Here is a 25,808-nt window from a genome sequence, read left to right as displayed (position 1 = left end):
TAATATGGTGGGAGGTCAGACAGAGATAAGAAAATACATGACTCGTAGTGTCACGGCAAGGCTTGACGAGGTAGCTTCAGACAAGGAAAATCAAATTGAAAGTAACGAACAAATTGTAGAATCAGTAACTGACGAGTTAGAAAATGGACAATCCGAAATAGAACAAAAAGAAGTAATTTTCAATAAAGAAAACTCAAAAACAACTACTGATCCAATTATGATATCAAACTTTGACTTTTCAATCTGCGACAGAAAAATAAATAATGCAGATGAAGCCAGAAACTGCGAAAGTGACGAGAAAGTTGATATGTTTGTGACAGAAAATGATAAAATTAAAAACATAAATCAAAAAGCATTGCTGTGGCACACGAGGTTTGGTCATGCCTCGATAGCATATCTAAAGGCCATACAATCTAAATTTCCAAATAACAAAGAATTAAGAGAAGTAGTATTTGACGAGTTCCTAATGGATTGTGAGGTTTGCTTAGTATCTAAATTCAACAGATTACCATTCTCAAAGATAAGGAGTCGAGCCACTGAACCTTTACAAATTATACACTCGGACGTAATGGGGCCAATATCTCCAATTACATATCCGAAAGGATACAGGTTCATATCAGTCTTCATTGATGATAAATCGAGATTTGCTATGGCATACCCGATGAAAGCGAAAAGCGAAACAGGTCAGTGTTTTGAAATGTTTGTCAGGAGTTGTAGGAATTTGTTAGGTTACGACGCGAAAGTCTGTTATCTTAGGTCTGATCAAGGTACAGAATTTACCGGAGGACATACGGTTGAAGTATTAAAAAGTTTAGGTGCGGAATTACAATTAGGAAGTCCAGACACTCCTGAACATAATGGTGTCTCAGAAAGATACAATCAGACAATCCAGAAGAAGGTCCGTACGTACATATTTGACGCGAAACTACCCGAAAATATGTGGGATCTGGCTCTGTCTGCTGCGGTATATGCGTACAATCGAACCCCTCACAAATCTAATGATATGAAAACGCCATTAGAAGAGTTTGCACCCACACACAGCTATGATATTAATCAAATAAAAAGATTCGGTTGCTTGGCATATATGAAAGTTCAGAGAAAAGTAGGACCTAAATTCAGGGCAATGGGTGTAAGGGGTATTCTAGTTGGCTACACACCCACAGGGTACATATTGCTAAAACCCGAAGAGGGTAAATTCTATGAAAGTAGACATGTCAGGTTTAATGAGAAAAAGGTCTATGGTGATAGATACAAGAGGGGCGAAATCAGAGATATCCCGGAGGTTCAAGAGACAGTAAATAAAGAGGATTGGTTTGTAAGCATAGATAAGAGTTCTGTAGACCGTGAAGAGACATTAAAATCGGAGGGAGTTGTGAAGAGGAAAAGAGGCAGGCCAAGAAAGGAAACTCCAACAACAGAATCAAAAGAAATCAATAAAACCCCTAGTGATTTAGTGCGGGATTCAAATCTTACAACGCTACCAATTGACGCGAACTTAACCTCCGGATTATTTCTGGCATGTTTATCACAGGGTGAGGGTGAGTTAGGTCTGGGCAATTCTACTGATGAGGTTTGTCATGCTCTTCTAGCTAAAATCAATAAGGATCCAATCAATTTTAAAGAAGCAATGCAAGATACAGAGAAGAATAACTGGACAGAAGCGATAAATGAGGAATTAAATTCCATGAGTAAAAACGAAGTTTGGAAAATCGTAGACAGACCGATCTCCAATCAAAATGGTCAGAAAGCTAATATAATTGACTCGAGGTGGATTTTTAAACGCAAGTTAGAAGCAACAGGGAAGACTCGTTATAAAGCTAGGTTGGTTATTCGAGGTTTTAAAGACTTAAACGTATACGAACTGAGAGAAACCTATGCTCCAGTATCTAGAATTAATCTGGTTAGGGCAGTCTTCGCGATTATTAATAAGTATGACTTGGATACATGTCAATTAGACGTTAAAACAGCATTCTTAAATGGAGAAATTGACGAGGAAATTTATATGGAAATCCCTGAAGGGACTCCACATTCTGACTTAGACAGAGATACTAAAGTATGTAAACTAGAAAAGGCCCTCTATGGACTTCGAATAAGTCCCAAGCGTTGGAATAAGAAATTTACAGAAATAGCTTTCAGAGTAGGGCTAGTAAACTCGGATTTGGAGCCCTGTTTGTTTACTTGGAGTCATGAGGATGGGTTCTTAATTCTGTTACTGTATGTGGATGATATTATTATGGCTAGTAATGATAAGATCAAGTTGGAAGAGGTTAAAACAGCCTTGAGTTCAGCATTTGAAATGACTATCCTGGGTGAGCCAAAAGAATTCTTAAACATCTCGATCAAAAGAGATAGAGAAAACAGGATATTAAAGTTGAGTCAGGAAAAATATATTCAGAAGTTATTGATTAAATATGGATTTGAAGATTCACATCCTCAAAGAACTCCAATGTTAACTACACAGGCATCTAATCAGGAACGTAAACTGAGAGAGTCTGATCTTGCAGGAGAAGTTTACAGTGTGAAAATGAATTGTCCATACCGAGAAGTAGTAGGTAGCTTGTTATATCTAGCAGGAACAACAAGACCTGACATTTCCTATGCGGTCAATGTATTGAGCAGACACCAGGTGAATCCGACAGATGAAGATTGGAAAATGGTGAAAAGAGTACTAAGGTATTTAAAAGGTACCACTGCCCTAGGTTTGAGATATGCTGGTGAGACTGACGTAATAGAAGCATATTCGGACGCTAGCTTTGCTGATTGCAAGGAATCATTGACTACATGTGGTTATGTAATTAAACTGTTTGGTGATTCGATCATTTTGAGAACTCACAAACAGTCATATGTAGCTTTATCGACGTGCCAAGCTGAATATGTAGCGATGAGCGAAGCGAGCCAAGAAATGTTGTCCATGTACAACTCTCTAAAATTAATACTAACACCCCAACTGCCTATGACATTATGGTGCGATAATAAGGCAGCGACGAGTAGTACTGAAATCAGTGGGGGAAATAAATTGAGACACATAATAGATGTCAAAGCACACCATATTAAAGAGTGTGTGAAACTCAATTTCATCAAAGTTAACTGGATTAGTTCTAGAGATCAATTGGCTGACGTGTTTACAAAACCTCTGGCGTTTGAGCTACACAAACGACAAGTTGACAAAATATTGAATGTAAATATCTAATCTTATGTTTTATTGTTTGTTTAGGAAAGAAAAATAATTAAAGATCAAAGCACTGTATTAAAGGACTCAGCAGTAGTTGGGAGGGAGTGTTGAAAAGTGGCTCCAGCTACTGGTCCTCGTTACCTGTACTACGTTCTACCTCATTACCATTAACCTACATTACCATGTGCCTTGATAAACTATGTTACCATATAGCGATTCTGTTAAGATGAAGACGAGACCGTACGCATGCGCAGCTCTCGTCTCGACACGTTGAGGCGTGGGGTGGCTCATTCGTGTTCCACAACGACTAGACGCAGGACGAGTCTGACGTGTGCATTAATAAACCTTCGTTAATCTACAACTGTGTTATACTTATTGTGTTCTATTTCCTAACCATCTATCATATATGATATGGTGGGGTTTGTTATGTAGTATCAAAACATAAGGGAGTCATAAACATAACCTTAAATTCTGTGAATAAAACATGCAGACCGATAAGCTATTTATTAGACACTGCATTCGCTATGAATTCCATCAAGGAAAAACTGTTAGGAAAGCCTGTCAATCGATGTGTTCTGTTCTTGGGGACAACATTGTATCTAAAAGTACATATGAGTATTCGTATAAGCGATTTAAAGAAGGTGATTTCGACGTTAGTGACCGTGAACGTATCGGGGCCCCTGTAAGGGTGGCTGACCAGGAACTGCAAGCGTTGCTGGATGAAAACTCTTGCCAGATGGAAAAACAACTTGCAAAACAGCTTGGAGTAACTCAACAGACCGTTTCCTATCGCTTAAACGCAATGGGAAAGATTCGAAAAGGAACAAAGTGGGTGCCACACTTTTTGACTCAAGAAAATAAAGATAGCCGACTTGACATATGTCTGAATCTTCATAATAAGCAACATAGAAAGTCTTTTTTGTGGAAAATTGTGACTGGCGATGAAACGTGGATTTATTTTGATAATCCAAAACGTAAATATCATTGGGTTAACCCCGGCGAGCCGACAACATCGACACCGAAGCGCAATATTCACTGTAAGAAGATTATGCTGTGTATATGGTGGGATATGAAAGGCGTAGTGCATTATGAACTTTTGATCGCCGATCGCTAGGGTCAACAATTAATAAGATTGAACCAAGAAATTGAACAAAAACGTCCATTTACTGGCAAAGGAAAACGTCCAGTAAAATTGCTCCATGACAACGCCAGGCCTCATGTGGGTAAACCGGTAAAAGATATGTTAATGGCTCTTGGATGGGAAGTTGTGCCATACCCGACGTATTCACCAGAGTTAGCTCCAACTGATTTTCACTTGTTTTGGAAGATGCAAAACGAATTGACTGATGTGCAATTCAAAACATTTGAAGAAGTGCAAAAATGGGTCGATAATTTCCTCGCCTCGCAAGATGAAACTTTCTTTGTGGAAGGCATCCGTGAATTACCTAACAGATGGCTGAAGGTCATTCAAAATGATGAAGATTATTTTGATGAATAAATGTAGTTTACTTTTTTTCGAACATGGATTTTAAATGTTTTGCAAAGTGTCCTAAAACTTATTTGTACACCTAATAATAAAAGTTCTCACACCGGCAGGGTATTAATTGTTTTGTACCTGTCTGAAGATCATGGGGACGAATAGAACTGACTTTTTACCAAACGGGTTCGGTAAAAATCGTTCTCCGTTATAGAAAAATTATACCAAAAATTAAAACAATTATTCACGTTCACTGGGGTAATTTTTGATTGAATGCACGGTAAATTGTACAGTTTCGGTACAAATCACCCTCAAGTTTAGTAAATTTTAAGGTGAAAAAGTACTGGAAATTCAGGTTGCTCCCCGATTATTTGGCTGATACGTTAATTTTTCTCCAACTTTTATCGCCGTGTGGGCTTATCATTGGAATGAACTTTCCATTGAATAAACACAATTCCATTGAATAAAAATAAAATACTTTCCTTGCTGTACCTTTTTTTCTTAGCTTGATCTCCAATCGTGATTTTAGCCTGGTTTAGGGGCTGCCTCTTCGTGGCCCTTAGTGCTTCCCTCCCGGCTAGGTTTTTCTTCTGTCCTCACAATGTTTCCTCTTGCTCCAAAAGCTCCAAAAACTCCTATAACCTCCTCCGGTTCTTCTTCGACAGCACTTTTCCACCATTGAACTATGTTTCACACGTTTCACTCATTGTATCACATTCTGTTTTAACCAAAAATTTGACTTTTCACAACTTGAATCAACACGTGGCTCCAATTCCATTGACATGTCATAGAGACAACTTCAACCTAAGCAAAACCGAAACGGAACATCACGGCCCTCATAACTTATGAGGGTCAGAATAAAGGTCACGACGGTTATAATGAGGGTCAGAATAAAGGTCACAATAGTTAGATTAAGGGTCACAAGGATCATTTTACGAGTCACGAGGGTCAGACTAAGGGTTACAAGGGTCAGTATAAGGATCCAAACAAGGGTCATGATGGTCAAAATAACGGTCAGAAATGAAGGGTCGGAAATAAGAGTCAAGAAGGCTATAATGTGGGTCAGAATAATTCGATTGGCTTAGATTTCAGCATTTTCAAACATTTGCGTCAAAATTTTGCTGAATTCAAATCGTTTCCCTATAGCAGCTTGTGTAAGCCATTGGTGGGAAGTGATTTTATAAGAATGAAGTTTGAGGAAATGTTTAATTATCAAACGTAGGGTCTCTCGGTTCAATGCTAACTTCGCAGCCGCCTTGCGTAGTGAATCAGTTGGATGCTTTTTGAAATGTTTTTCCACCTTGTTCACTACTTCTTCCGTCGCTACTCTATAAGATGGACACGGAAGATCATGGCAATCATCCTGTAGGGTGCCATAGCTAATAAAATTATCAATTACCCTACAAAAAAGAACACGTTGACTCAAAAAATTTATTGGGGACTAACTTAAAAAAAAATCGTACAGGAGAACTAAAAAATTCCTACCGTTTGAGAGTGGTTTCACTTCCAATGTTGTGACTACCAAACTTACTACGAAAGCCTCTATACGCATTTGTGTAATTTTTTCCTCGGGAATAATAGCACTTAATGCGATACACTTTTTCTTCGACAGTAAGCTCACTCATTTTGGAGAATATGAACTAGACCCCGGAGTGTCCCAACAGAATTTGCCAGACTCCAACCGGTTTTAACCTACAACAGCCCGATCCCTGGTGACAAAGTGGAGAAGGAAATATAGGAGAAAAGTTTTCACCTATTCCCATTTGTCGCCCTGTATAACAAACAAATGCCAACTTAGTAACAGAGTAACGTATCTGAAGGGTTTTTGTGGTGGTAGAGTCAATAATTATACACAGAATTATCATAAACAAGTTAAAGTATTTATTCGTAACTCTCTCTTTCTCAAAGGTTAACACACAAGTGATAAACTATACTCATGACGCGTGTTAGCGTCGTACGGTGTTAAGAAACCGCACTACCGTATCAGTAGGTAAAACAGAGTGCAGGCGCTCTATATATCCAACAGTATCTGTCAAAAATGGTCCTTTCCAGAAGTGAAATGACCTATATCCAAAAAATGCGCTATTTATGCTCTGTTGGAGAAATTATTAAATTAATAATTTTCATTTTTTTTCAGAATAGACTAACAGTTTACCATGTCAGTACATGGTACAGTACCATGTACTGAATTCCATATTCGTAGTTCATGACTGGAGGAAATGATAAATGCCAGTCTGTTGATATTGTTGCGTACTAGATTTTTCATGTTTTATGAACTTAATACTATGTTTAGAATTCCCAACACGGAATATTTCAGAAAATAATATGACTCTGTACTTACTTGTCAAGGTAATTATCAAGATTTTTTACACTTAGTTCATGGATGGCTGATGGGCTTGTGACGTTCAGTCATTACATTTGTTTGGATTTGGGATGGTTATGAATTTTTTTTTATTGTCTGATATTTATTAATTTTATTTTTCTTAATGTTTCACTAATTTATTTGTTTTGTACTTGTTTGATTTCCAGAATCTTGAGCAAGCTTAAATTATAGGCCAAACGTCGCCAATTGACAATAATCTAGTGCAGTTTATTATTTTCTCCACATTTCCGATGTCACTCCTTCCTTGGTACGAACTATGTAGGAATTTCTTTTTTTGGTGGGAATTTTTTTTTGCTTTTAAATAGAAGCATTGAAATCGTTCTATTTTTAGATTCTCTAATTTTACTGGGAAATGATTTACAACGATCTGAAACGTAAAAATACAGTTTGACCGCCTTGTATGTATGCGCAGGTGTCCACCTGGAGGTGAACTTTTAGAAAATTGAAGAATTAAAGGACTAAAATGATTTAAAAATTGAAATTTTGTCAGATTATAGGTATTAATGAGAACTAACTCTGTGCTCAATTTCAGTCCAATCGATGCAGCCGTTTTGGAGAAATCGCCATTTGTTTCTAAATAGTTTTTCGCAAATATCTCAAAAACTACTCAGCCAATATCAATGTTTTTCTTCCAAAATATTCGTCTTGATGTCTTCTGTCTCAATCAATCAAAATATGCATATCCGTTCATAGAAAATTTCTGAGATATTTCCATTTTTCGGTTTTTTGCTCAAAATGCTTGTTAGCACTCTCACTTTTACAAAAATATATATATTAACTTGAATTTTGATATGTAGTTTTTTCGTTGCACTAGAATATTCTGTATTAAAAATATAACAAGCATGCACAGACACGGAGCAACAAATACTAGAAATATTACTATCCTAGAACGGTAAAACGGATTGATTTTGACGAATCAGGAAAAATTCACGTGCCGGCACCAGGTATACAAAAATCAGGCCCGGTAGCTCGCTTCACTTGCTCCCTCGTTGGGGTGTGACCGGTAGGGATTGGTGGAATTAGATGTGACCCATTATGGGTCGAACCAATAACTTCCCGACTAATTCCTCTTTTTCTGTTCATTAAAAAAACAAGCAGGGGGATGAACCTATTCGACAGAAGGCATGTGACCGTTACTTTACGCATTATTAGTCTTGACATTCCTTCCCACTTCAAAATTCTCCAAATTCAAAGGTTACCCTCTTCCACATTCCCCGACTTGAAAATGCAATTTCAAAATTTCCCCAACTTCAAACTTGACCCACTTCAAAATTCTTCAACTTCAAATTTGACCCACTTCAAAATTTTCCAACTTTTTTTCCAATTCTTCCTTTTTTTCAAATCGCACAATTCCAAATTAAAAAAAAAAAAACAACTGCTGAGACGATTCCGCTGAAAATCTACTGAGAATAAATTCATATAAAGAAACATCGGTTACATAACATTGATTCCAATCCCATCGTTATTTCACGGAGAATTGTCGAATTTCAATGAAATTAACGCTTTTTGCAATTTTTTCAGGAGTTTTATGCAAATATCTAAAAAACCGTTGAGTGGATTCTTCTCATAAACTAACCAGTTCTAAGTTACATTAACCCGCATCGATTGAGAAAAGAAATGTTCGAATCGCTCCATTCAGTCACAAGATATCGTTGGACAAAATTTCGGTCACATACTTACACACACACACAGACATGTCTTCAAAATCCGAGAAATGTAAAGAAATCATGGAAATTTCACATTCGATTTTCGGGGTCATTACAATAACTTACTCCCTTCGGGTCGGGAAGTTAATAATCTTCCTAGATAAATCCGAGAAAAATCCTTGAAGCACAGCAACAATTTCGCTGCTCGCACGTGAAACACGGAAAAAAACTTGAATTGAGAATAAAATATAATTGACATTGGTGGCCGAGTGGATTTAACATAACTCTAGTGTGTGAAAGTTGTGAGTTCGATTCCCCGTGGAACCGAATTTTCCAACGGAAGGCTCCGGCGAGCGGAGGTTGCTAATAGAGGCACCGCCTGTACCGGCATGAGTTTTCTGTGGTTTCCCCATGCTACTTCTGTGTTCTATAAGAGTACGAATACGGTACAGTGCAGAATCCACAGCCGCATGCATAGGGTTGGATAGAGTGCTGAATGGGACCCAAAAAGGGACTCCGAGGCCGTAAATTGAAAAAAAAAACGGTCATGAAACACAACACTCACTACTGGACAGTTTTTCGCGACAAATCTTCGTAGACTGATCGTGAAGTGCATGAAAGATGAAAGTCAAAAATACACATTTATCCCCATGATTTTATTTTTAAACAATAGGAGTCACATTCGAATCGATATTTTTATTCTGCCGCATACGATCCCGTTTCGGTCCTGCACATAAACATATAAACATCGATGTAGTCAGACCACCTCAATTGCATGTTATTTTTAATTTCTGACACTCTACACAATTTTCGACTTTTCCATGACCACTAACCAAAATAATCCATTCCCAGTACTACCCCCTCGCACTACTTCATTAGAACGTTCAAGAACACGTATTTCGTTCTCGAAAATGCAGACAATGGATTTTTCTTTTGCCTCCATATTCAGATTCCAGAAACAAACAATAAACGAAGAAAGTATTCCGTATTTTTCTCATTCTGTTGCGAATAGTGATTTTATAAAATTTTAGATGATATTAGGTATATAACTTAGGTATATAACCTTTCCGTTTCTTTATACCAATATCTACACATATCATAAGATACAATATTACTTCCGAGAGTAGAACAAATCGAATCGTGGGCTTCAATGGCTTTTTTTCCTTGTTGGAAGTTGTAGAGAATACAGTGCCGAATGTGTGGCTTATCGCTCGCCATTGTACATACTACAGTTTTGTAAAGTTACACAGCTCTTCCAGGCATGACATATAGCGTATTAAAAACAGTAATGTTCATTCTTTAAAATCGCAAACGGACGCGTAAATATTTAAATTTTAAATAAGACACTGCATTCAATGAAAAAAATGGAAAGATTAAGTTATACAGCTAATTTTTTCCCATTTAAAAAATTATTTTCAAGAAGGGTAGTTGGGTAGCCCCAAATTCAACACTCCCGGGGATAAATTTTATTGTTAATCTCATCAGTTCTCACGAGCTGTGTGTTACACCACGAAAAATTTCAAAATTGAAAAATTAGAAGAAACTAATTTTTTTCGCCGTTAAATTGCAATCTGTCAAAAAACGCAAAGAAATGTATTCTGTCTTTTTGAATGCTCTTTCGAATGGAATTGGTTAATTGGAAAAATAATTTTTCGTGGGGGTAGTTCACCCCCTAAATTTTAACCCCTGGGGATGATATTAATTCACATATTCATCATTCATCATGAGCTTCCTCCTATATGGCAAAATATTCGTCTGAGTATTCTTTTTATATACGCAAGCGACAAAATACCCTGAGAAGTGGCCAACTTCAGAGGACAGTTTTGCCCCCAAAATCCACGTATTAGCCGATAAGAAAAAATATGAGTCCCTTAGTTTTGATTCCTCTATAGCATAATATAAGTTTCATCAAAATCGAAGGCGGACACCTACCTAGGGTTCCTTGTCAGTGCTAAATTTCAGCCCAATCGATTCAACCGTTTTTGAGGAATCGCCATTTGTTTCTAAATGGTTTTTCGCAAATATCGCAAAAATGACTCAACCGATTTCAATATATTTTTTTCAATATATTCTGCTCGATGTCTTCTATCTTAATCAATCAAAATATGCATACGCGTTCATCCAAAGTTTCTGAGATATTAGGTGCATACCTTAATTTTTCTCTTTCTTTTTATTGTCATTTGGCACGTGGTGAACAGCGAAAGACAAGTGTTCATGCGTTGACCGAGGTTATGTTCGGTCAGTTTGTGTGGAACCAATCTTCCTACCTTTTGTATTTTTCCCATTGCGTGTAATTGTTTAGAGACTGCTGCTTGAGTAACTCCTAGCTGAGCTGCAAGCTCTGTCTGGGTTTGCGTCACTGAAATATACTCTATATACTGGAAAGGGTACTGAGCTGCTTGAAGCGAGCTGAGAGAGAGGGTCGAATTTGAGAGCCACCTGTCTCTCAGACAGCATTCAGTTCTTTTTGGTTGCATATGTAATTTTTGTTAAAATTCAAACTCATAACATGTGACAGTTGAAAATTTTATTCTTTCCCAATGTATACTGATACATATTTACAATTCTATTACGAGTAAATTGACATGGAAAAAATACATAAGAATATACAATTCAATAGATTCTTTATTTAATTAATCTGACAGACAATCGAAATCCTCTGAGTCAGTACCGTCCTCAGTATTCGGAATTTCAAACTTCGGTATGTCCAGTATAATTCTTGAAACAGAAAGTTGATATTTGAATGATATAAACTTTTTCAAGAGGAATCAATTCCTCAAATTCAACAACATGTCTCGAGTTTCTGATCTCTATTTGATCTTTCCAATACTGCGATGAAAAAGTAGAACGTCCCAATATTTATTTATCCTTTTAGCATCAAAACAATCTTTAACACATCAATTCACTGCGCATAACTCAACCTAAGCTTCTCAACTCGCTTGTACCATTTGTTGTTTGGCACGTTACGCGCATGCGCACCGTCGAGAGAGTGAGAGAGGTGGCCCCCAAAATCTACTTCTCTCTGGCTCGTTTTCCGTTTACGAGTCGGGCATTGCAGTGCCCTTTCCAGTATATAGTATATTTCAGTGGTTTGCGTTGAGTTTTTGCCGAGTAATTCTCACAGTTTAGCATCTTCTAATTTCAGAGACTGTCCAGGACGTTCCCGGTCACTGAGATCGAAATCACTATTTTTATAGTATCTATACCAATATTTACACGTATTATAAGACACAATATTACTTCCGAGAGTAGAACAAATCGAATCACGGGCTTCAATGGTTTTTTCCTTGTTGGGACTCTCAGAGAATACAGTGCCGAATGTGCTGCGTATCGGTCGCCATCGGATATACTACTGTTTTGTGAACTTGAACAGTTCTTCCAGGTATGACTTATAGCGTATTAAAAACTGTAAGATTGACTCTTCAAAAATGCAAACGGGCGCGTAAATATTTGAATGTTAAATAAGACACTGCACTCAATGAAAAAAAATGGAAACATTAAATTATACACCTAATATTTCCATTTTTCGGTTTTATGTTCAAATTCCTTATTAGCACTCTCACTTTTGTAAAAATCGACGTATTAACTTGAAGTTTGGTACAAAGTTTCCTCTTTGCACCAGAATGTTTCATATTGAAAATGGGCTAAATCGGATAGTTCCTTTAGGAGATATTCAAATTTGTATCTAAATCTATTTTCTTGAATATCTGATAAATTACTCAACCGTTTGCAATTTTTTTTCAAAATATTTTTCTCGATGTCTCCTATTTCAGTCAGTCAAAATATGCATACCCTTTCATACAAAGTTTCCGAGATATTTCAATTTCTCGGTTTTTCGCTCAATATCCTTCTTAGTATTCTCACTTTTGCAAAAATCTGTATATTAATTTAAAATTTGGCATGCCGTCTCCTCGCTCACCAGAATGGAGAAGAACATACCACAAAAATTACTATGCTAAAATCGATTCATTTTGACAGACCAGAAAAAGTTCACGTGCCAGCACCGGGAATGCAATAATCTTTCGCGTTAAATCCGAGAAAATTTCTTGAAGCACAGTAACAATTTCGGTGTTCGTACGGGAAATTTTTCGGATTCATCAAAATGACTCCATTCTGCACACAGTGATTTTTCTGGTAATTTTTTCTCCGTGCATACTAGTTTGACGTTGGAAAAAATTCTTGCAGCGTTGAAACTTTTAGGATGAAGTGAAAATATTCGGATAAAAAAGTGAACCAAAAATAAAATTGAAAAAAAAGTGAATGACTATCATGAATAGAAATAGAAAAATACAAACAAATAAGGATTTGAAAATAATTTAGGAAAATAATTTACGAGTCTCGGAATGGACGACTTTATCTGGTCAGGTTTTCCTCTAACTTGGGTTTTCCTCAAACCTTTACGAGGAAATGCGGTAGGAGGTTGAAGTGAGTCTGGTTGGGGGGGGGGCTCTATTAAGGCGAAAATTGCAAAAATGAAAAGAAATATCCCAGAGTGAAAAAAAAATTACTATGCTGCAACCATTCGGAAGCATACCACCAATTTATTCATGAGGGAGAAAGCATTATCATATTGCTCAGTGACATGTTCACCATCATATGCTCGCTCAGATATTATATGGTCACTGCCCCCTGCTTGTTTTGATGATTGGAAAGTTCAACATTTATTTGAAACAAAATAACGTGAGTGGCATTTACGCTTGTTTAATCGAAAATGATTGGATATTTGTTGCTCTGTTCCAAAAAAAAATTGAAAACCATTATTTCGATTATATTTCCAATACCGAGCATAAATAGCGCATTTTTGAGAAATAAGTCACTTTAATTTTGGAAATGACCATGTTTTGTGGTTATATGACTATTACTAAGCTGGCGATATTGACAGAAAACAATATCTCTTTAATTTTTATCTCGAGCAGTGGAATGATTCTTCAATTATTGAAAAACAGGAACTCATAAAAAAAATCAATGATTTAACGGAATTTCTTATTCATGTAGCCTTGATACGAAGAGAGCTCTTAAGAGCTTTGAACTTGAAGATTTTTGCCTTGTGCATAAAATTTGCGATGCAGTCAATAGCGCCACGATTAACTTCATTTCAACCGAGGTCTAACCGTGGGTAGGTAAACCAAAAACTGTCTCTCAGCGCTAAAGCTCAAATTATTCGTGAATGCGCACAACCACGCGCAATGAATTTAGTTAACAATAAAATAGATCTTGAATTTTTCAAACTTCCAGTATTTGTAATGCTCTCTTTTATCGTGAGAATTGATGAAAAAAGCAAACAAAACGTGACGTTATCGTTTAAAATACAAGTTTTTCAACGTTTTTTATTGAAAATTCACTATTGTAAGCAGCTAGGAATTGGAAAAATATTTCATCCTATATATTCTCGAAGGTTCTGACGGATTACTCGATAGGGGGTTTGAGTTGTTCATGCAGTCAAGTGCTAGTCGATCACGTTCGATTGATCGACCAACGATGGACTAGCAGTCGACCAACAATTGACCATTGACCGTCAATGGACTAACCATCGACCAGCAATCGACCAATGATTGATCATCGATCGAATAATCCTCTACTAGTGGTCAACTAACCATTTGTCGACAATCGACCGAGTGAATAAGTCGACCTCCTGTTGAGCCACCATCGAGTAGCCATCGATGGGTTTGTCAAGGAGTGGCAGGAAATGAAATATTTTGGTATTTCGAGGAAGGAAAATCTGACTTTGCGCCTACGCCGTGACCAAAAGTAACATCCTGACCACGGGAGGTTAAATAAAGGACCCTTAACCAAATGCTTACGAAACTCGCCTTTGGCTCGGGTGATAATTCTGCACGTGGATACGACTCCGTTATTTTCCCTCCTTAGGTAGGGAATATACTATTCTTTCTGTTCCCTAGTTTTAAATAAACCAGTCCTGAAGAGGAGCCGTATAATGATCAATTCGCCGGCTGATTTACGATTGCAATCCGACTGTTCAAGCTCTGGCCTAAAATTAGGCCAAACAGGCCCCCTTCCCCCTCGGTAACCTTCGGCCATCAACAGATCACGCACGAATACGACAGTGCGTATCTTGATGGTCAGTACATCATCGACACCGAACCGGAGCGGATAACCATCTTGGCAATTATCGGGAATCTTATCGTGCAGAGTATCGAACATTATCGTTAATGATCGGAACAATCATCTACATATTTCGTGTTTATTGTACAGTCCACTCCGGGACTTCAACTATTTATTTGTCAATCATCGAGTGTATTTTTCAGTGCATCAAATTTTAAATATAGTGACAACCAACGAAATTCATCCACATTATTTTCCGGCATCACATCCCGTTTCATTTTCCTTCCCGGCCTTCCAATCATCAATACCCCACGATTTTTATTATTTGGTCCTTCGAACCGGATGCGGAAGTAAAAAGTGCAGTGGACAATCATCGTGAGTAAAAGACAGTGTAAGGAAAATTAACGTCTGTGAAAACCGACGCCGTGATTTCCACGATTTTCGGAGTTCACACAACTTCTTCGAGAGAAATCATCCAAGGTCGGACACTCAACGAGGCACAAAGGCAATTTAGTTTATTGCCTTTGCTTACATCGGTCGCAGAGGCCACTCACCACGAGGAACGTTGTGAAGTCACCCTGGAGACTCAACGATCGACACATCGCCACTCGCCGTAGCACTTCGGCAATCCACGGAATCGTCTATCTCCATCCACTCGCAGCCGTAGCGTGCACACTGCACCTCTTCCCCACTTGGTCACTCAACATATCTGGGAGCGGCAACTTCTCGGCGGAACACAGCGCGGCAGTCTGTAATCCCACGGTCGGTAACTCAACGGCAGATGAGAGCAACAAACTCACGTCTGTCTTTCCAGCGGAATCAACCTCATACTGGGCTGAAGTAGTAGAAGAGGTAGAGGCAATCGAGAAATTTATCAAGGACATAGTCTACAAAATGGTAAATCATGTCAGCTATTCGGAGGAGCCGCAACAAACGAAGAGGATAATAACCCCCTGGCCGAGCAGCTTTTAGCTGAAGGCCAGACTACAATTGAATCGGTTAACGAACCTGAAGAACATCATCGGGGAGGTCAACATGGAGGGAATCGGCAGCCTGACCTCAGATGACATTAAGGCGCACTAACACATCGTGGAAACTCAGTGGACGAACTTCTCCTCGTACCACGAGGCACTGATCAAGGGTGGAACCGAAGACGCCCTTGAGCATCCGTACTTTGTGGAGGACGTTCCAGCAAGCTCTCAGCGCATACTCCAAGGCCACGAAAGATCTTGGGCGTATCATGGCGCATATTCGGGTGAAGCAACGGTACGAGACATCATCAAGAGCATCATCAATCAGCACTCTTCAAAGAATTGACATCCCGGAGTTCTCTGGGAAGTACTCGGAGTAGAAGGCCTTCTACGACGCCTTCGTATCACTCGTCCACGAGAACCCGAAGATTCCGGACGTGGAGAAGATGAGAAGGCTGAAGGGTGCCCTGCAAAGACAGGCTAAGGCGCTCATCAAGAACATCGGAGTTGAAGCAGTCAATTACTCCATCGCTTGTAAGAAACTCATCGCACGCTACGAGAATCCGAGGCTCATAATGGCTTCTCACTTGAATCGGATCCTCAACATGGAGCAGCTCACAGAGAAGTCAGCTGCGGGGTTGTTGGCTGTCGTCAACATGACGACTGAGGCCCTGGAGGTATTCAAGTCACTTGGAGCTCCCACCGAATAATGGGACATCATCGTGGTCCACATCATAAGGAGGATCATCGACGCAGACACCAGGGAGGCTTGGGAGGTGAAGCTCGGGGATTCAACTCAACCCCCACTGTTGAAGGTCTTCCTGGTTTCTCCAGGCTAGAACTCGCACCTTGGAGAATGTGGATCGAGAAGAGTACAACGGGACACCTACGAATGCAGCACCCAAGCAGAAGCCAACAGCGAAAGTGCACCAGGTATCAGCGGAGAAATGATCGGGGAAATCATCAACTGCACAACCCAGCGCAGCAACAGGCCCATCATCGAATAGGACATGCCTAGCATGTAACGGCACCCATTGGCTGGGGATTGAGTGCCCGGCGTTCCTGGCCATGGTGACAAAAAGCTATTCGTGGAGAACAACAGGCTGTGCTACAATTGCTTGGGCCTCTACCGAGCCCACAAGTGCAAGAGTGATCGGCGATGCAAGACGTGTCAGGGCCTCTATCACACACTTATCCACATGGTCCCAGGCAATACAGGGTCGTCAACGACAGAGTCATCACGTACCTCAACACTATCAAAACACGCCACGAGCGGTTGAGTATCAGATTACCATTTCAGTAATTTGAAGTAAACTCACCTGCTGTGTTTGTTGACAGACAACTGGACCATCAGTACGCAACAGACATTTGTCCATTAGGAGCCTGTCAACAAGTCATCCGGTCCATCATCATGCCAAGACAGCATTACATATCAAGTCATCTGTGAGGTCACTCATCGAGTGGAAGAGATCAATGACCTCTCACAATTAGCTTGGAGATCCTGGACAATCAGAGAAATACTAGGTGGGACATCAACCTCATTTAAACTCATGCATCGTGGAGATCATCGTCAATCAGAGAAATACCAAGTGAATAATCAATCAGAACCATACCAGATGAGTCCAGTGAACACCATCAACGTTTTGGAAGTTCATCGACCTCATCAGAAAGCAACTCAACTGGTAATCTTGGCACCGGCGAGGGTCATCCCCCTCAATCATCACGGAAATTCAAGGCCAGCACGAATCCTCATCGATCAGGGCTCAGAGATATTATTAGCCTCTGAACGCTTGGTCAATCAACTTCATTTGGAGCGGAGGTCATCATCACCCATCGTCGTCGGTATAGGAGAAACCTCATCGAGAAGCACGCGTGGTGTCGTGACACTCGCCTTACAACCGAGGTATGACCCCGCTGCTCAAATCAACATGGACGCCCACATACTGAGCAAGTTCACGGTGAATTTACCGCCATTTACTTGCGAATCAACTATTCCTCATCAATTAAGAAAACTTCAACTAGCAGATCCACAATTCTTAAAACCTGGGACCGTCGACATCATCATCGGAGCTGACTACTACGGGAGAATCATCGGCGAGACAATCATCAGGTTCAAGGAAACGCATCTAATAGCTCAACAAACCGTTTTCCGCTGGACTATATTAGGGGTCAGTCTGCTGGACCGGCTGTGCTCCAAAATCATCGTTAAAAGTAATGAAACAGACAGTGAAGCAAGAGCTCTTGGAACTCCTGAAGAAATTTTGGACTCAAGAAGAACTACCAGATACATCATCATCGTCAGTCTCGACGAAGGCTGAAGCGGAGTGTGAACAGCATTTTATCGAGACTCTTCGACGAGATTCGAAGGGACGCTACATAGTGCGTCTCCAGTTTAAATCATCGCCAGCCGCCTTGGTGGATACAACATCATCGGCCAAGAGACGATTGTAGAAGCTCATCAGACGACTCTCATCAGATCCGGACACTCATACCCGATACAAGAAATTCATCGAGGAATATGAGGCCTTGAACCACATGCAACGAGCATCATCGACGTCGGAGCTGGAGCGGGCATATTATTTGCCTCATCACGCAGTGCTTAAGCCAGATAGCACGACCACAAAATTGAGAGTGGCGTTTGACGCCTCGCACCGCAGGTTATCGGGGTTGTCATTGAATGATATCTTCTATCCGGGACTCAAACTGCACGTCAACAGTTCCGACGTCCTCTGACTGCGTCGGCATCACCTTGTTTTTGGCACGGACATCGTGAAGATGTTCCGCCAGATCGAGGTTTATGAAGATGACTGGCACTATGAACGAATTCTCTGGGAGGACGACAGCGGCCAACTCATTAAATATCAACTGATGACAGTCACCTATGGCACCAGCTGTGCACCCTGCTCTGCTCTGTCTCTGCTCTACCACTTGGAGACATATCAACGGCAAAGAAAATCGGCGGACTGCGCATCCAGGGGCCTATCATCAAAACAACTGACGGAACATCATCTGTGGTGGACAGGACCCTCATGGCTTGTCCTGTCACCGGGTCAGTGGTTAGCCTCACCAATGGACTTACCATCATTAATGGAAGTATCATCAGAAGCGGCTCGGGAAGGGAGACCGCCAATCAACAGCTCGGATTCAGTGTAAATCGCCGAGGCGGATGCACTGCTCATTACATACTCATTGTTGACGAAGCTCTTGCGGATCATAGCCTGAATCCATCGAGTCGCAAGACGCTTCCAACTGCAGCCGGCACCGGAATCTGCCCAATTAGAACCACAAGAGCTCGAAGAAGCCAGACTGTTTTGGGTTAGGTACACTCTACAGCTCTACTTCGAGGCGGAAATCAACACCTTATGGACAGGCAACTCACTGGCAGTAAATCATCGAACGGCGATGCTGACGCCATATCTGGAGCACTGCGTCATACGCTTGGGCGGACGTCTACGAAAATCAACGTTGGATCCGGAGGAGAAAAATCCAATTATTCTCCCACGCCACTCACCGCTATCAACGCTCATCAACGGAGTTTCCATGGAGGCACTCAACTCACTTTGCCATACATTCAGCAGAGATACTGGATCATCGGTGGAGTAGCTCCAATACGTTCACACATCATTTAGTGCGTTATTTGTTCACGTCGTCGAGCACTGAGGACTCAGCGGTTAATGGGACAGCTGCCAGCGCGACGAGTGACACCATCAAGGGTTTTCCTCCACTCAGGAGTGGACTTCGCCGACCTAATCAACGTCCTGAAATGGAGAGTGTCAGGGGAAAACAAAACAATGTACAAGGCGTACACGCCTTAATACATCTGTGTTTGTATGCTTCGTCACATCAGCTACTCATCTGAAAATGGTAATGGATCTGTAAATGGTAAATCGTAACGGATCTGATATTGGAGGGTTTCATCGCAGCGTACAAACGCTTCACTTCAAGACGGTATCTGTGCGATACTGACCAGTGACAGGGGACTCAACTTCATCAGGGCAGAGAGAGAACGCCAGAATCTTTTCGACTAGGCATCCAGCAAATCAACTGTCATTAGAGATCGGCTAGCATCCAACAGAAATGGAAATTCAACCCCTCTCATTCGCCACACATGGGAGGCAAGTGGGAGGCCGCTGTGAAGTCAACAAAACCTCACCTCAGGAGGATCATCGGGGCTTCGAACATAACGTATGAAGAATTACGTACGATTCTTCTGACTTAGGTTGAAGCCATACTCAACTCTCGACCACTCTGTCCACTCACCAACGACCCGCAAGACATATCAGCCCTGACATCGGGGCACTTCATCATCGGGGAACCGCTCTCAGCGGTTCCTGAACCATCGCTCCAGCAAATCACCACGGACAGACACAGCGGGTGGTAAATCATCACCCAGAGGCTCCAAAACTTCTGGGATCATTGGGCACGAGAGTGTATTCATCGATACCAACAAAGCTACAGGTCGAAACTGCCAACGCACGTAATCAAAATTGGTTCGTTGGTGTTCAACACGCTGTTCATCACGGTGTTCTTGAAATTCATCCAGGACAGAACAACCTGACAAGAGTTGTTAAACTGAGGAAAGGTCATCAGGAAATGCAGCGGGCAATCCGTCGACTTGTTCCATTGCCCATCAACACAGATCTACTGAAGGATCAATAGTGAGGACGATCAACTATACATCGTCACCAGGAGATGACGCAGGGCGGGCGGGATGTTCAAATTCTGGCCTAAAATCGGGCCAATCACGCCCCCGTCCCCCTCGGTAATCTTCGGCCATCAACGGATCACGCACGAAGACGGCAGTGCGTGCCGTGGTGATCAGTATATCGACACTGAACCCGATCGAGTAACCATCTTGGCAATTATGGGGAATCATATCGGACAAAGTATCGAACATTACCGTTACTTATCGGAACAATCATCTACATATTTCGTGTTTATTTTACACTCCACTCCGGCACTTGAACTATTTAGGTGTAAATTATCGAGTGTATTTTTCAGTGTATCAAATTTTCAATATAGTGACAATCAACGAAATTCATCTACGTTATTTTCCGGCATTTCATCCCATTTCACTTTCCCTCCCGGCCTCGCAATCATCAAAATCCCCAGATTTTTAACACTGACTGATGTCGTTCTTTAAAAACCTCATCTAACCGTAAGGTGAATTATTTAAACATAAATACCTTATTTATTTTTCAGATTGTCTGAGAGAAATTGCGTAGAGTTGATAACAAAATTGATTGAATTGAATCTACTAGACGTCATTTTCACTGCCGATGGAAAGGAATACATTACTCCACAATATTTAGAAAAGGAAATTCGTGATGAATTGTACCTGCATGGTGGGAGAATAAACTTAGTGGAATTAACAAAAATTTTGAATGTTGATTTGTTCCACATCACGAGAACTGCGAATGACATTGAGAGACATGACAAGAGTGTCAAAGTAATTTTGGGCCGTCTAATCATAGACAAGAGTTATATGGTTAAGATTGTGGCGGAAATCAGTGATACATTGAATCAGATTGGGTTCATCAATATTGCGGAATTGACGCTGCATTATGATCTACCAGATAATTTTCTGCAGCCTCTGGTGGAAAAGGCACTAGGAAAAACGATTCATGGCACACAGGATAAGCAGGACCCTAAAATTTTTTACACCGAGGGATTCATTACTACGAATAAGGCTAAGATGAGCGGAGCCTTCTTTGCTATTACGAAACCTACGCCATTAAGTGCTGTTATGGGACAGTGCAATATACCTGAAAAGATATTTTCCGGTACGGGAAATTCTAAAAAACATCGATTTTCCATATATTTACGTAAAGAAATTATACAGGATTTCCCAAAACTCACTATACTTATCGTGAGGTTAGTTGGAGGGAGTCAGTTGGAGATAAAGTTTGAAAGATTTTTCTCCTCCGGCGTTTTTTTTAAGAAGGGTCAACAAAATAAGAATCCATCGCACCTCGTTTTAGATAATTCATAGCTTCCCTCTCGTTTCGGATGGAGGTATCAAAAGGATGTCATTCCATTGGGTATTTAGTGCACTACGATCTGAAAAAATGGTCTTCTATCATCATGACCGGATGAGGAAGCCGGCGATGAATTCCGCCGTGGCGTAAGAGCTAGTTGATTTCAACATGCAATGCGACCCCAAAAATCAGAGTCAATGTAAAACATTCATATGTTCACTCCGATTTCATATTAAAGGATGGAATTGATTAAAATCGATCACACCTTCAATGCCATCATCCATTCACGTCAAATGGGGAAAGGCATATGATTTCTCTGTCGGCGAATAGAGTTGGATTGGCTGTTTTTTCTTTGATAACTCATAAATAGAGCGTCGAAGACAAAAATGTAATGAAACTTTTCATTTCCTAATGCCCCCTCCCCTCCAGCTAAACTTACGATAAATATACGATGAGTTTTGTGACACTGTTCGAGGCTGGGTCTGAGATCTGTGGAAATTATGAGCGATGGGCGAGATAAAAACGGATTCTAACGGGAGCGGGAGAAGGTTCGCAAATCACTACACGTGCACGTTGGTCACAAAAGTCAATTTCATTATTAAATAAAGTCAATTATTTACACGTGTTAGCTTTAGCGTGATTACCGAGATGGTCAAAACAAATGCGCGGGTCACAAAACTATTAAATAAACGCAGTTTACAGAATTTAGGTAGCGCAGGGCAATTAGTTCTAAGAACTTGAGCAAAATAGCGACTTCGCGGAAAAGTGATATACACTGTACGATGGCCGATATGCAAATGAGGCCGATTGAAAGACCGGAAGGTGGCAGGTGTCGATCATCGTGGGTCCAAACGGGCCCCAATTTAAATGAGAGCGTTCGCTGGACACCTGTTTATCAAGTGGCGCCTCAGGCATCGGAGGTGACAGGCCACTGGTCAGTTCAGTCGTTTGCGCAGGTCAGTTAGGAGAAGCCATGGAAGCATGCGAGAGGAGCGAGTATGAGTGTGTGAGGAAAACAATTCGGTAGAAAACCGAACATTCTCCCCCGCCGTCAGCAGCTGCTGACGTCACTGAGTTGGTCTGAAACAAAAAGAGATTAATCGAGCTCAGGACAAAGATTTCTCGACGATCAATATCACCATCGTAGTTCACCAGTGACGGTCAGGTGTGAGTACAGCCGAGGATGTAGGAGGCGTAAATTCCGTCAGACCCTGGCAGACTCACGTCCACTCCGGACTAGTTGCCACAGAGAGGGTCGTAAATCCTCACCATGACCCAATCTGAACATGGACTATGATGAACTCGATGATATAGAGCTGTCATCACATGAGATGATCCTAGTTGTCGCTGGTCGAGGTGATCTTAGGTGTCGCTGGTCGAGACGATCTTATGTATCGCTGGTCGAGACTGGCAGTAGAGCGAGTTTCGAGATGGGCCGTTATAGAGTAGAACTGGACGTCTTGATGGTTACCACCCTGGTGAGTCCATCTCTACCAGAATGGAGAGCGATGATTCGAGCGAGAGGCCACTTCGTTGGTGAAAACCTCTCGTCGGTGAGAAGTACTGTAGAGCCAATTCTGATGTCGTGAGATGGGTGGTGCCACTTTGAGATAGACTGTAGATGCTGAAGGTAGCTAGTGGACCACTGCTTCCAGAAGTACTGAACCTTCTGCTGGATGAGCTGCCAACGAGATAGGCGAGCGACGTTCAAATGCTCCAGCGAAGGGTCAGGAACAGAGGTCAAGGCCTGGACAATCAGCAAATGACCTGGTGTGAGCGCGTTGACGTCATCAGGACCTTCTGATAGTGGTTCCAGTGATCGCGAATTGAGCACAGCGTCAATAGGGCATCGCCGATCGTTCGTTTGAGATGAAACTTCATCGACTTTACCACGGCTTCCCATTTGCCTCCAAAGTGTGGTGCACCTGGAGGGTTAAAAGACCATCTGGTTCCATCGCTGAGCAAGAGTTGGGCTAGTTTGTCCAATTCCTTAGACGTCATTGAGAAGAGCTTCTTCAATTCCTTGTCGGCTCCCAAGAAGTTCGTTCCGCAGTCTGAGAACAAGTTCTTGCAGAGTCCACGCCGGGCAATAAAGCGACGATACGCAGCGATGAATCCATCGGCTGCGTAATCTGCCACGACCTCAATATGGACTGCGGACGTGGTCATGCAGACGAAGATCGCGAGCCATCCCTTGTACGACTTGTGACCACGTCCCTTCCACGAGCGGAGCGACACTGGTCCGGCGTAGTCAACTCCAGTGTTGAGGAACGCTCGGCCAGGGGTGAGACGAGCAACTGGGAGCTGGCCCATGAGCTGTTGGGCTCTGATCCCTCGCTGTCTGGCGCATGGAATGCACCTCAGGATGAATGATCTTACCGGGGCTCTCCCACCGAGGATCCAGTAAGACCTTCTGAGTTGACCGAGAGTGAGCTGCGTTCCTCCATGCAGAGTCCTGAGATGGGCATCTCGAATGATGAGCTGAGCGAACTGGGAATCTCGAGGTACGATGATCTGATGCTTATTTTCGCAGTCAAGCTGACCAAATTTTAGGCGCCCTCCAACGCGTAGAACTCCCCGGTGGTTCAGGAACGCTGTCAATCGAGTGAGTGAGTGAGACGAACTAAGACGTTGCCCTCTGGACAAGGTCGTAAGCTCAGCTCAGAAGTGCGCAGACTGAGTCAGCTTGACCCAAAGCAGCCGGTCCTGCTCGATGTCACCAGGGTTCAGAGCTGTTGCTAACGATGATCCAGGGATTCTTCTGAGACGAGCAATGACGCGCTGGCAGATGGCAGTAACTCGGAGCAGTTTGTCGAGTGAATCATAGCGATGAACTAGATCCCAAATCTCTGGGCGCTGGACCATCACGTTGAGAACGACACCAGGTTTCTCTTCAAGACCCGCTGATGCCACTGAAGCAAGCTCTAGAGATGGCCACGACGATGAGCTTTTCATGAGCCACGGTGGTCCGTGCCACCAGAGTTCATGTGCAGAGAGCTGAGCTGTAGTTAGTCCACGAGATGCGCAGTCAGCTGGGTTTTCCTTGCCAGGAACGAGTTTCCATTGTGCTCGCGAGGTCTCTTGTATGAGCTGGTCACGATTTCTTACGAACTCTTTCCATCTGGACGGGTACGAGTTGATCCACGTAAGCGCAACTGATGAGTCGGTCTATAAGAACGTCGGAGCGTTCGAGAGACTGAGCTCTCCTTTCACGTACTTTACGAGTTTGGCAAGCATAACCGCAGCTGTGAGCTCTAGCCTTGGGATTGTCAGCCGTTTGAGAGGAGCTACTTTCGTTTTCGCGCAGACCAAAGAAATCCGAGGCTCTTCATCTCCATTAAAGACTTTGAGATAGACTACGGCTGACATCGCGAGAACAGAAGCATCTGAGAATCCATGAATTTCAGTCGACGAATTCTGGAGAAGGCCTAATCATCTTGGAACAGATAACTTCGAGAGCAGAGTGAGATCATTCCGAAAACTTTTCCAACGCTGGGCAACTTGTTCTGGGACTTCCTCATCCCAACCAAGCTTTCGAATCCAAGTCTCCTGCATGAGTAGTTTCTCTCTGATCACGACAGGAGATAGAAATCCGAGCGGGTCGTAGATCTGAACGATCTCTGAGAAGATATTCCTCTTAGAAACTTTTGATTCATCGCTGGTCCGACTTGAGAAGATGAAGTTAGCCGAGCTGGGCTGCCACGACAAGCCAAGAATCCGCGTCTCCGAATCCTCATAAACTCGCTGGTCATTGGAGGCACTATCAGGAGCGAGCCACTGGAGTAACGCTGGACTATTACTATGCCATTTTGCCAGAGGCATTCCTCCAGCAGCGCAGAGATCACGAACTTCTTGCGCGGTCCTGACGAGTTGGTCATGCGTGTCCACACCTCCACAGATGTCGTCAACGTATCTTCCTTTCACGATGGGCGAGACGGCCAAAGGGAACCGATGTCCTTCATCCTCAGCCAGCTGAGGAAGGACACGGTTTGCGAGAAACGGAGCTGATCTCGTGCTGTATGTGACTGTTGTCAGTTGATACGTGACTAGTTCTCCACTTGAGTTGGTCCATAGAATCTGCTGCAGGGGCCAGTCATCCTCGTGAACTCTATTCTGGC

The 25,808-nt window shown here is 41.9% G+C and overlaps 1 protein-coding gene across 1 annotated transcript in view; it reads left to right on the top strand.

Moving 5' to 3' along the window:
- LOC107045868 (E3 UFM1-protein ligase 1 homolog) overlaps window positions 1–25,808 on the top strand; it is a 134,823-nt gene that overhangs the window by 38,421 nt on the left and 70,594 nt on the right. The window contains exon 2 of the mRNA XM_015268273.1: window positions 20,915–21,495. Within this exon, the coding sequence (XP_015123759.1) occupies window positions 20,915–21,495 (581 nt within the window). The remainder of the gene's footprint in view (window positions 1–20,914; window positions 21,496–25,808) is intronic.

The sequence above is a fragment of the Diachasma alloeum genome, unplaced genomic scaffold, assembly GCF_001412515.2.
Source record: "Diachasma alloeum isolate Michigan unplaced genomic scaffold, Dall2.0 Dall_scaffold_01095, whole genome shotgun sequence".
Classification (NCBI taxonomy): Eukaryota; Metazoa; Arthropoda; class Insecta; order Hymenoptera; family Braconidae; genus Diachasma; species Diachasma alloeum.
The sequence above is the reverse complement of the archived record's forward strand: the minus strand, read 5'-3'. Positions and strand labels throughout refer to the sequence as shown.